The following is a 13463-nucleotide window of genomic DNA, read 5'->3' on the forward strand; positions in this document are numbered from 1 at the left end:
GCCCAGCGTCCGTTGATTCAGCTTTCGGACAGGATCACCGGTTAAATTGCAAATCTTAAATAAAGTGATGCATCTAATAATAAGAGGGACAAAGTAAATAGTACAACATCAACATTGAATTCACGACAGTGGTCACTTCCTCATCTGCATCAAGCTGACGACCAGCCTATTGATATCGGTGGTCGAGGAGCCACCAAGGCCAACAGCATCCCTAGCCTTCTCCTTCCACTTGATCGCCCTGTGCTTCAATTCTTCATCCGCCCTTACGGTCCGCAAGCAGCGCTCCACCTCCTCCTGCATCCCGGAGATCTCCATGCCTATACGCCATGTGACGCATAAGTATCGGCAGTTGGTTTATTGCTCGGCGAAAAAGGGCCAACATATGATGGGCCTACCTTCAGCCACACTCTCTAGTGTCGAGTTCCACCCACAATGCGACAGGAACGCTGCCATCGCTGGGTGAGCCAAAACCCTCTGTTGGTCACACCACCCCACCACTGCGCCCCGATCCCCCACTTTTGTCGTCATCTCCTTCACTATTGCCGCCGTATCGCTTTCCTACAACAGATCCGGCTGCACTGCCTACAAGAACCCGTGCCCGCTTCGAGTCAGGCCCCATGCAAACTCTTTCAGCTGCGATGTCGTGACCACTGCAATGATGCCAAAGTTTACGTGGACGACGGAGGCGTTGGGCTGGGCGTCTAGCCATCAGAGGCAATCCACATCCTCTTGCTAGAGGGAGGAGGGGAGCGGGCCGATGGTGTACAAGTTAGGGTACTTGGAACAAATCATGTTGAGAACTGGACCCTCAAGAGCGGTGAATGTGTTGAGGATCAAGCCTGCGCATCGAGGGGCGTCAACGGTGGCACGATAGACAATAAGATTCAGCATAACATCATCAGGGTCCGTGGTGTTAGGATGTATACTAAAAGCCTAGCTTTTGGTATAAACATTTATCTAGAAATAAGAATCACATTGGTCAAATGTCTACATTTATGATAAATGTTGTAACGACCACCCTTCTTACTACTACTACACTCTAAGGATGACCGTTACTTGACTACTAACTCTACTTAACCGGTATGATAAAAATCTTTAGGAAAACCCTACCGAAAAATTTCGGCAGAGTCTCCCCTGTACCGGTGACCATATCCGTAAATACATACAGGCGGCTGGAACATATAATTTCACAACCACGCAGATAATAACTCAATAAAAATATGAAACTACTCTAGCAATGGCAACAACCATATCACTCCAACAATAGGAGGTATCAAACTACAATACGGAAATAAACTCAATTTCAATATAACATTAAAAGAGAACTAAGGGAAAAGTCTTGTGATTTTGCCATTACGGATCTCTCCATAGTCTGGCATCACACGCCACGGCATCTCCTCGCCTTCCTTTCATACTTTAGCTTTTCCTTTATCTGCGGTAGGAGGAAATAAGTCTATAAGCATAAAGCTTAGTGAGCTCCTACTCACAAAACTCGATATGTATGTATATGAATAAAAACATGCTAAAACTGAATGCTAACATGTAAAGCTACTCATGCTCATAAATAGTGAAGGAACTAACCGAAAAGCTAACATATAAAGCTAATCACTCATAAATAGCAAAGAAATCTAACTATCGAAATACTAAACATGTATAGCTAATCATGCTCATAAAAGGAACTAACTGAAAAGCTAACATGTATAGCTACTCATGCTCATATTCGATAGGAACACAGATCATTGGATCTAATTAATGCTAAAGCGAGTCTAACTTGTATTCACATAACTAATTTGTGAAGTTTTGAAAACTATTTACATAATAGATCAAAATAATAATCATGTCTTGATGGGCCTAAGAATATTGTACTTTAGCATGCAAGATCCCTAACTAAACCCGGATTAGTTCGAGTCTAGTAGGGTTTACTAGGTTATCTAAACCTATGTACGACTCTGGGAGCCCAACCCAATGGATATCTAATCGTAAAGTGCCATTCTTGAAAATAAAATACTGATTTCATAGCTAATTTTCTTATCTTGCTTTTACTAGGTTATCTGAACCTAGAATTAGGTTATCTGAACCTAGAGGCGACTGTGGGAGCCCACCCATTGGACCGTAGTCCCATATAAGCTGAAGCAAGACTAAATAAGTTATTTTAAATGCTTCTATTGCATTAACTGAGCTATTAAAATGCCTACTGTAGCATTATATTGAGCTAAGCATTTTATCAAGCACCTGGTGTGCACTAGAACACACCCTACGTACTGAAAATCTGTATACAAAGCTTAACATAAATCTGCATGCAAAACTTAACAAAAATCTGCATATTAAGCCTATCAAAATTTGCATACTTTACTTATAAAAATCTGCATGCTATAAAAATAGAACTGCTCATGTTATTCCAATAGCAAATAGGAAACTAGAACAACTTAAGCATGCTGTGAAAGTAAAACCAATTCAACTACTAGGCATGCAATAGAATCTAGAAAATAAAGGAATCGTTGCTGCATGGAATTAACAGAATATCATGCTTCATCAGGAAATACTAAACAACAATGAAAACTAAAACTGCTCATGTGTATCTAGTAATAAAGAAAACTGATCATGCTCAACTCATAACAAACATAACTAGAAAATATACTCTTATTGAAAATCTGCATTTGCTACAATATGCAAAAATCTGCACTGCTCCTAAATGCAAAACTTAACTGAGAATCTACATAACACACTACTCAAAATTCTGCATTCTTAGCTGATAAATTTCTGCACATAAACTCTAGCAAAAATCTGCACACAAGCTAAGTACAAATCCACATACAACTTAACTAAAAACTATACTATTAAGCCTAATGATAATTGCAGGAACCAGATAACCTTAATGCTAACTTGTGCAGAGGCAATTAAAGCTCAGAGTGAAACATATACAGAGAGATTCAAATCCTCAAGTTATGCATGCCCATAAATCAGTGAAATCATAGATACATGGTCACCACAGCTAACTAAAATCTTAATTATAAAATCTCTAAATAACATTTTAATCTGATATGATATTCATGGCAGTAAGGAAGTTAAAAGCAAGCCTAAACCACCACTAATCCTCCTGTTCTGTTCCACGACAAGAAAACTATAAGAATCATTTGACCACATACTGGAAAACCATATAGTGAATACTACACCACATATAGAGAATCCAGAACCCCATGTATAAGGACTATAACTTGAGTTTAATAAAACCAGTAACTAAACTTGTTTATTCAGAATGACAGGACAATGTTACAACTTGTAGAACTCATTTAAACCGAATACCACACCAGTTTCATGGCAATTCAACGACAGAACAACATCAATTGACATCCTCACTATCAATATAGTCCAACATTCTGAAACTATACATAAAATCATCCTTGATCAAATCTGAATTTCCAACACAAGCCTGCAGGAAACAAACCCCTCAAACTTGCTTCGAATCCAAAAGAAAACAAGAATCCGAAAGCCATGAAAACGAATCAAAGCTCGAACAACTCCTACTGCAGGTGAGAAGCAACTCACCTCGCTGTTCTTGGACTTACAACCGAGAAGAAGGAGGCTTCTAGGGCTTCGGATATATGCTTCCTCGACGATCTCTTGGTATCTTCTTGCTCTCCTCGACGAGAGGATCACAAAGGTATGCACGGAGAAGGGTGCTCGCCGGCCGCCGGAGACGAAGCCCTAGCTTCGTCTCTGTTTTCGCCCGAGAGGAGAAGCGCCGTCGCGAGAGGAGGAGGAGAGGAGAAGATTTTGTCACGGGGAAAACCTAAGTTCTCTTCTTATAACTTTAATATTCTGTTAACTAACTATTGCTTAAATACAACTTGATTCGGGTTTTATTAACAAACCCGCGGCTGGTCTGTTGGTGGGCTGCGTTCTGCTTAAAGCCCAACTCGTGGGATCGAATCCCAGCTGCAACCATTTTATTTCCTATTATTTTACTGTTCCTAACTATTACTTAAATATATATCGCTCCATATATGATTAACAAAACGAGCGTAGCTCGGCTGGTCGGCTGCGTCCGGTTAAAACCTGGTTCGGGTCCGAGGTCTTGGGTTCAAAACCCGGCTTCAACATATATATTTTTTATTTTTTTTTTGTTTTTAAAACTTCTTCCTCTGGGTAAAAATACCAAACGAACTCCAAAAATTGCATAAAAATACTCTAAAAATTTCTAAAAATCTATAGAATATTTTAAAAGCATTTCCAGATTTTTATAAGGACTTTTAGAACTCGAAATAGGGAAAATTGGGTCGTTACAAATGTAGTGTTCAATTAATTTATATTGTAGATAACATGGTGTGTGGTGTCACACACAGAGGATCATGTTATCAGTACCTTATAAATTATAAACAGTAGCTCACGACCATGATGGAAAGGAACAAACCATTGGAAGGTCGTTGTGTAATTAGGTATTAGTTTATCTTAACTATATAATTACACTAGTACACTTAGAGTGTATTGAGTAGGACCATTAGAGGTCATTTCTTTTATATTGACTTTATAAAGGAACAAAGACCTCAGTTATTATGGAAGTGTGTGCTCTTAATCCTAATATAATAACAAACACATATATTTGATATATATTTCTTTAATTTATCAATGGGTGAGATTTAGTTCGATAAATCAATAAGCTCGATAAGTTGGGAAATGATATCACTTATAGTATGTGTTGTTGATTATAGAAGGAAACTGTGTCCTAGTGATCTAGGTTGAGAATGCCCCCAAGAGGAGCTCATAAGGATTGTCATGTTAAACCCTGTAGGTGGACTTAGTCCGGCATGACGATGAAGTTGAGTGGTACTACTCTTGGAGCTAGATATTAATTAAGTGAGTTGTCAGTAACTTACTTAATTAGTGGACATTTGTTATCTTAAACACAGGGAGACTAACACACTTATAATAAGGAGCCCAAAAATGTATTTTGGGATTGGTGCGGTAGTTCAATAATAATTCTTTAGTGGAATGAATTATTATTGATGAAATTAAGTTGTGTGTTCGGGGCGAACACGGGATGCTTAATTTCATCAGGAGACCAAAACCAATTCCTCCTCTCGGTCCCTATCGTAGCCTCTTGTATATAGAGATTTATACCCACCACATACCCACCTTCTTACCCATCCAATGGGGTCAGCCAAGCTAGCTTGGAACCCAACCTAGTGCCGACCAAGACCAAGTAGATGAGCCAAGTTGGTGGCCGGCCAAAGCTTGGGTCCCAAGCTTAGGTGGCCGACCACTAGAATATTAAAAAGGATTTTTATTAAAATTATTTCTTATGTGGATATCAAGGTTTTAAAAAAAGAGAGAGTTTAAAAATTAAAAATTTCCTTTTATAGCTTTCTACAAAAGATTAAGAGAAGAGATTAATCTCTTTCCTTATTTGTAGATTAAAAGGATGGTTTTAATTTTTGGTAAAAACTTTCCTTATTTGTAAATCATTTACATGTTTAAAAGAGAGTTTAAAATTTGAAATATTTCCTTATTTGTTGAAAAGGTGGATTTTAAATTTTAAAAAAACTTTCCTTTTTAACCATGTTCATGATTTAAAAGAAAGTTTAAAAAAAATTAAATATTCTCTTTTATAAGTTTCTACAAAATATTAAGAAAAGATTTGATATCTTTCCTTATTTGTAGATTAAAAGAGGTTTTAATTTTTAGAGATAACTTTCTTTTTATCCACATGTTAAAAAGAAAGATTTTAATTTATAAAATTTCCTTTTTATTAACCAATCATGAAGGGAAAAATTATTGGAGAATTTTTTTTATAAATTTCCGGAAGCAAAATAAGGAAGTTTTAATTTGTGTTTAAAATTTTATTTGCTTGGAGATTTTATTAGTGGCCGACCATTGTAAATTGAAAAGAGAAAATTGTTTTTAATTAAATAAATTTTCCTTTTCAATAGCAAAAGAATTAAGGAAGTTTTTATTTAAATTTCCTTATTTGCCAAGACCAAGGATTATAAAAGAGGGGGTAGAGGTGCCTTCATGGGTGAATGACACTATTCTATTTTCTCCCTCTTTTCTTTCTTGGTGTGGCCGACCCTTCTCCTTTTCTCTCTTCCTCTTGTGTGGCCGAAATCCTTTATCTCTTGGAGCTTGGAGGAGGTGGCCGGATCTAGCTTGAGGAAGAAGGAGAGAAAGCTTGCATCCCTTGGAGCTTGGTTGGTGAAAAAAGTTCTTCATCCTTTAAAAGATATGCTTGGCCGAAACTTGAAGGAAGGAAGAAGAAGGTGCCTTGGTGATTCTCATCTCGGAAGATCGTTGCCCACACAACGTCCGGGATTAGAAGAGGAATACGGTAGAAGATCAAGAGGTCATTATCTACTAAGTAAGGTATAACTAATATAGTTTTCCGCATGATGTTAGTTTTATCTCTATGTAAAAATACCAAATACAAGAGGCATGCGATTCTAGTATTTCGAATTTGTTTTCGATGTTGTGTTCTTTTGTTTTTTTTTCCTTGTGATTTGATTGTTCTTTTTGGTTGACCTAAAGTTATTTAAGGAAATTAAATATTAGCTTTCCTTAAAAGGCTTTGTCTAGGTGGTGGTGGTTGTTCTCATATCCAAGAAGGCCATGTGCCTCGCCATGCAGTCCTGGAAGCCAATTTTGGAAATTAATATTTAATAGAATTAATAACCTAGGTGATTTGGATCGAACGTGTTAAGTTTCGCAGAAGATCCAAGTCTAAACCTAAAAGAATAAATAAATTAAACTTTGGATCAAACGTATTAAGTTCCGCAGGCGATCCAAGTTTAATTTAAAAGAACACATGGTAGCTAGGAAAAGGTTCAGACCTTTGTACAAAATTTTTATACAGTGGAACCATTAGGTTTTCCAAGTAGCAACCAACAGGTCCGTGGTGCGGACGAAGGTGGGGAAATCTTGCAGGCGGAGGTTCTCCAGGCCGGGGATCTAGTCGATTGACGTGCCCAGGTACCCGTTGCTCAAGAAGCTTTCATCTGCTAGCTCATAAATAATTGTAAAATAAATTCTCTTAATTAGTTTGTTATTTTTTTCTAGTTTATTTCTTTAATTCGGTTGAATTTTTTTACCTTTGAGAGCGCGTGTAGCCTCTGCTGACGAGATCCGGATGGTGGAGGTAGCTCCAGCATCCACAGGCACTATGCGTGAAGAAGAAGAACACGAGCATGCCAAAGCCCTCATCGACTGTGAACCCCATCCCTTCGTTGGAGATGATTCTTGTCACCGGCGACACGTCTGGCGCGCGGCCGAGGCCGACCATGAGGTCCCTAAAGGGGGCGAGGCATGTGGAGCGCACGGACAAGCACACTGACAGGATGTCCTGCGTGATGTCTTGCTTGTCTGAAGGCGGCAGAGGGAGATCGTCGGGGATGGCCTCAACGCGGAATGATGGGCCACCAGTGGCTGCCCAGTCGTGGCCCCGAGACCGGGCCAAGTGGCGGGCGTTGTACTCGGTGAGGACGAAGGTGACGCGGAAGCCGCGAGCGAGGAGGAGGGTGGCCAGGCGTAGGAACGGGGTGATGTGGCCCTGCGGCGGAATGGGAACAAGCACGGAGTGGGGTTGGGGTTCGGCCCCAGTCAGTGAAGCCATGGATTTTTAGATTCCTCTTGCTAATGCTGCCCTAGTCTATTGTGGTTCGGTAATCAAATATATAAAAACACTTGAGAAAAAAAAATCTTTCATACATTTAGATACAAAGATCTGGTTTTAAAAAAATTATATTGTTGTAGTTAAGTGTTACGATTCTGTAAGTGCACGAATTCGTCATCAGTAATAAAGATTATCGATCCCACGAGGACTGGTTATAAGCACTAGCGATGGCTCACTTAGGATTAGCTAAACTACCGATGATTGTAAGTTATCTAAAGAAAAGGGATTTGAAAACGGAAACGAGAACTAGCAAAGAGGAAGTAATAGGCTTGGTTTATGAAGAGTCCTAGGAGTTCGGTTTCATTGTGGTGGTATTGATGTATCACATTCTATCCTTTACTCATTTTTCCATCAACATGCATTCGTCGGAAGCTGAAGTATCTAATCTTAGGTACCAAATAAAGAAGATCCCTATGAAATCCTGTTACGGTTAACCTCTGTCACTAGGACGCCTTGGTAGATCACAAGAACACTACTCTAATTGGTGTCACTAAGGATAGAAATAAGAAGCTTAGTTTGGTCTCTTACTTCCTTGTGGAGGAGTTGTTTCTCCTTTCAAGGAAGTACCCTAGATGTCCGTGAACGGGTTACCCCTATCACTAGGGCCCCTCAGGCGTACGATCTAAGATATTCTCTCTACGAGATAGACAATTTCTACACAATCAATTAACATGATATAGAGATCGAGTAGTCGAAACAAAACAAGCGAAATCATCCAATAAAATAGAGGCAAAAGTATGAGTCTTACATCAAACCAATCCATAGCTACTCCCTCATCCTAGAACAAAGAATCTACTCCATAGACGTCGGAGAAAAACCCGAAGACATAATGTTAAGCATACAATTCTCAAACAAGAAGAGAGAAAGAGAAAAGACGCTTATCCAACGACGACGTGTGATATTCGGATCCAATCCTTTGCTTCTAGAGTTGATGTGGTGATGAAGGATCACTGGACAGAGGTCCTGGACAGCATAGAATGACATCAAGTCGATTCTCTCCCTGACGGCTCGCTTCGACGACTCTCCCCTCTTGAGGAAAAGGGTTAAAACCCTTTTATAGGCTAGGGCGCGGCTGCGGCGACACGACCGTGTAAGGATGGCACGACCATGCCCTTTCTTGTCTTTGGCCGCACTGCACGGCCGTGCCAATTGGCACGGCCATGTGAGCTTCGAGCTCGGTTCATGGGGCACAACCGTGCAGGGTTGCACGATCGTTCCTTGCTTGGCTTCGGTCGTGGGGGGCACGATCGTGCAAGTATGCACAACCATGCTCTGATCTGCCTCTGGGTTGGCCGCATAGCCGTTCAAGTGTTGCATGACTGTGCACTTCTCCTCTCCTGTTTGGCCACACGGTCGTGTGAGATTGCACGACCGTGTTCTCTGGCTCATTCTGGTGCATCGATAATCATTGTTTTTGCTCTGAAAGTTATCCCTATCAACACAAAATCAAATAAAGAGCAGATATCCGGACAAAAGAGTATATATGATGAGTACATGATAAAACAGGCGATCATGCAAAGAATATATACGTATAAAGCAAGTGAATATGTCATGCCCCGGGGGAGTCCCTGTCCGAAGAAATTTCGACAACATCTCTCCTGTACGGGTGACAATCTGAAACATATATACAATGCCCTCAGGGCCACATATACCTTGGCCAACACGGCCGAAATAATAATATTAAAATAACTAAACAACCACACAGTTATATATGTAGCAGCCCACTCAGTTGTACTAAAATCAAAACACAGCGCAAAATGATAGAAAACCAAATACAAACCAAAATACAAAACTGCTAGCCGACTAGGCTTACACCACACGTCAACACAACACTCCAAAAACAAAATCGAAACACAAAGCCAAATACACACATATCATATACCAAGATAAAAATAAACAAAATACGGAGATTGGTCTTCTAATGTGACATGGGGACTGGCAGGTAGGATACTCTAAGCAACTCCATAAACAACCACGTACCTGAAAAAGATAGTGTCCACGGGGGTGAGTTCAACAACTCAATAAATACTAGTTGACATGTATATAACAGACAGTAATAACTATGGAGTACAGTCTCCTGGACAAAAGCTGGAAATGCACAATAGAAAAGGCTGAAGAGAACTGTACTCACCAGGGCCTCCTATAGGAATAGTCAGGTTGTCAGACCGAGAGTATCATAAATCTTGTATGCATGTCAAACATATGCATCCATCTAAATGCAGCATATAAGTGCAACAAACACAATCAGTATATGCTTCATTAATGCATATGATGCCAATGACATGGTCACCCTTGACGCCAGTTAGCCATCTTACACACAATGGTGAGACTGAGTGGGTAGGGCTGTGACAGCCGTGAACTCTGACGTCACTGCTCCTGATGAGTGACCGAATGGACGGGATGCTGTCGGAGTACACCTATCCTCCTACCCCAAATCATAAGTGGGGGAGCACAATGCTCTCATCTCCCAGTGCACAATGACGGGGAGGGATCCCGGCGTGCTACCACGCTGCATCACACTACCCATGAGCGGACCAATGGAGCACCACCGAGCAAATTTAACGTGCTACCATGCTGCGTCACGCTACCCATGAGCGGACCAACGGAGCATCGACAGAGATGAAACTGGCGATGTGCTCAACAATAATGGAGCAGACTATCGCGCAACATGCAATCATGCGAATGATGCATGCCACTAAGCATGATAGAATCCTGATCAGCATAGCAATATCCATATATATATATAAAATGTGTACTATAGGACAATGAACCAAATCAAAGGTACACAAATCAGATAAGGTATAAAAACCTAGATCCTGAACATAATAAACACATAGTTGTGTCACTATCCCTATAAGCATGTATAATCAGGTAGGTACTAACATGAAGTGCATAATAAGTAAACAAAACAAGTATGTAGCAGGTATCGGGTAGTGACCAACCGAAGCAAAGACGAACATAATCATTACTAAGGGTTATAACCTACCAAACATATCAACATGACATTATCAAAGATAAGTCAAGGTACCCGCCTCCAATAGGAAGGTCCAATCCAGTCCAAATCCGACGTCAAGATGCTCGTCTCGTATCAAAGTCCTGTAGTATATGGTATCCATATTTAGCTAATTACATATAAATAAATTAGCTAAATCTAATCCTCGAAAAGCTAACATAAATCTAGATCCAATTATAAACCCTAATTGGATCATTTAACTCCTCAATCGACTTTAACTAATCCATACGAATTAGAACTTGCAATAAGCATAATCCATCACAACAACTTAATCTAAACCAATTTATAAGAACTCACCCAAATCCAAGATGGTCGCTGATGGCTCACGGTCAAAGGATTTCCCTGCCCAAAACAGAATGACCGGTGCTGTGGATCGCCAGTGAACAATGCTGGCCAAGCTACAAAGGCTGATAGACAAATAACCATAACCTCCAACTATAAATTAAACTCGCATCACTACAAATCTGATATCATACTTCTTACCTTAGAATATAGCCAAAATAGAAAGCTTACAGCCTTATAAACCTCCACCGACAGCTACTAAGAATCACCTATACATCCATAAAGTATACTCGGATCAGTCCAAGTCTTACCATTAAGCATTAAATTGTTGAAATTCAACACCTGGAATATCACTCACCTCTTCCTCTTCAACAGATATCAAGTGCCATGGATCGGGCACAGTCAACAACGTGCTACTGATACGGTGGTAGCCGAAACCAACCTAGGTCGCTGCCTTTCAACAATCGATCCAAAATCAACACTATGAATACATTCAACTACTCTAAACCAACACCAAAATTTTAAATCGCTTACCTCCGAGATCGCTTAATGGCAACCAAGTGCTCTCAGTAGCAAACAGAAGGAAGCAAACAGGAGAGGAGATCGATCCAAGATAGCTTACACTCGGTGCCCTAAATGCCCACCTGCGCCGACGATCTGGTGAAACTGGCTCGATCAAGTAGCAGGATCGAACAATGCTAACAAGGTGGCATAGCAAGCACTTGGTGATTAGCCTTGTCCTCAGCTCACCCTCCCGATCCCTGGTGATCTAGGGCACGACAACTGTGACTAGGGCACCGAACCTCTCCTTGGCCGAAAGTGACTCCGAGGGAGGAAGAAGCTTGGTTGCCGACGCTAGGGCAGAGGAGTTGTCGGCTTGATCGACGCTGCTCAGGTGGCTGGCGATCAGAGATCGACGCGGAGGAGAGTGAGTGGAGGAAGGCAGCAGTGTGATAGGGAAGAGGAAGAGAAGAGGAAATGGAATGGCTTTAACTCGCGAGGGGGAAACCGTCGCCAGTTAGGGCACGGGAGGAGATGGCTCGACGAGGTGTCGAGCGTGAGGGTTCGGCGGGGAAGAAAGGAATGGAGGAAAGAAAAATAAATAAATAAAAATCAACCTTTCCTCACTTAAATGGGTAGCCTAAACAGGCTTTCCCGGAGCTCCGTTTTTATCCCCGTAAACTCGTCCATACGAGTTCCGAAAAATTCTAAAAAACTTCCCTTATCATTATTCACCCATTTTCAGTATTTTACAGAATGTGCGTTAAAAAATACATAATTATCATAATATTTACGCACATCACACCCCCAGATTTAAACTTTTGCTTGCCCTCAAGCAAAACGCTGCAAACTATGTTTATGAGCGTCTGACAGTGTTTCATAATCCCTAGTGCATTCGCCCAACTCTATCAACTAGTTTCATTGATAAGCACGATTGTGAAGTAACCTAAGTATGACCTAATCAAAAGTTCTTTGTGCTCAGTGCAATAAGTAACTCAAACTCTTCAAGTTTTAATTTTCTGTCCTAGTTAAGTCGTCATACAATTGAGTTCCTAATGTTGCTGGTGATAGACACTTACCTGCCACACACTTGGTTCATTTTCCTTAAATTACACATGGTCTCAAAGGATACTACTCAGAATCAAGAGAAATATAACATTCATTTCCCCAGTAACCTAACTAGGTCTCAAAGGGGTGAATTGTTAGTTTCCACTCACGACAACTATTTTTTTTATCCTTTATTTATTTTTTTTATGCTAAAGAGGTGTAGCACTAGTCATAAATGTGAGATGTATATGTTGGGATTTAGATTTTTCCAAATAAGTTTCCATGATCTGAGATCATCTAGTAAGCAAAATGTAATTAAGAAATCACTATGGGAACAAAAGTACTAAACAATTTGGATGAATCATAACTATTTCAAAAATATTTCTACTATTTAAGCTTAAATACTTAAGTGTAGTTAAAATAAGATCCTTAAGGTTAGGCCAAAAACTTATACCAAGCTCCATACAATACTTAGCTTATTTCATGCTACTAAAGATAGAGAAAGGAGATACACCAAACATACTAACACTATCTTGACAACACATGACCTAAGAAAATGCTAGTCATTTTACTATCGAACAAGTAACAGAAAAAGTAGAAGGTTTGATATTCTCAAATATGCCTCAAAACTAGAAATATGAAACTCATAAAATGCGAATAAACAAAGCAAAGTGCAAATGAGATGCAAATAGAAATATGAAACTAGTAAAATGCGAATAAACAAAACAGACTAATAAAATATGTAAAATAAAAAAAAATAAAATATGCAGAAAGAAAAGAAAACTCAACTCGACTCAGGTTGTGCAGACAGACACAACACCCCCCTAGACTTAGACTTTTCATCGTCCCGATGAAATCAATACGGTGGCGGGGGTGGGAGATAAGGGGGCCCCTGATGTGTGCCAAGGGAAAATCTAGGCATACCAGGAAGATGACCAAGGTGTTGATGATATTGATAAA

General features: G+C 40.1%; 1 protein-coding gene across 1 annotated transcript; it reads right to left on the reverse strand.

The window, feature by feature from the left end:
• Positions 1-481: 481 nt before the first annotated feature.
• LOC122005233 (linamarin synthase 1-like) lies at positions 482-7600 on the reverse strand. The gene is made up of 2 exons (XM_042560195.1): positions 7080-7600; positions 482-650 (listed from the first exon to the last, which is right to left on the reverse strand). The coding sequence occupies exons 1-2, from the start codon at positions 7598-7600 to the stop codon at positions 482-484; spliced, it is 690 nt and encodes a 229-aa protein (XP_042416129.1).
• Positions 7601-13463: the final 5863 nt, after the last annotated feature.

The sequence above is a fragment of the Zingiber officinale genome, chromosome 1A (assembly GCF_018446385.1).
Source record: "Zingiber officinale cultivar Zhangliang chromosome 1A, Zo_v1.1, whole genome shotgun sequence".
NCBI classification, from domain to species: Eukaryota; Viridiplantae; Streptophyta; class Magnoliopsida; order Zingiberales; family Zingiberaceae; genus Zingiber; species Zingiber officinale.

Coding starts and splice junctions, on each gene's coding strand:
- LOC122005233 (XM_042560195.1), bottom strand. CDS start 7,600: ATGGCTTCACTGACTGGGGCCGAACCCCAACCCCACTCCGTGCTTGTT. Junction 651..7,079: donor GGCTACACGCGCTCTCAAAG/GTAAAAAAATTC, acceptor GCATCATTGCAG/TGGTCACGACATCGCAGCTG.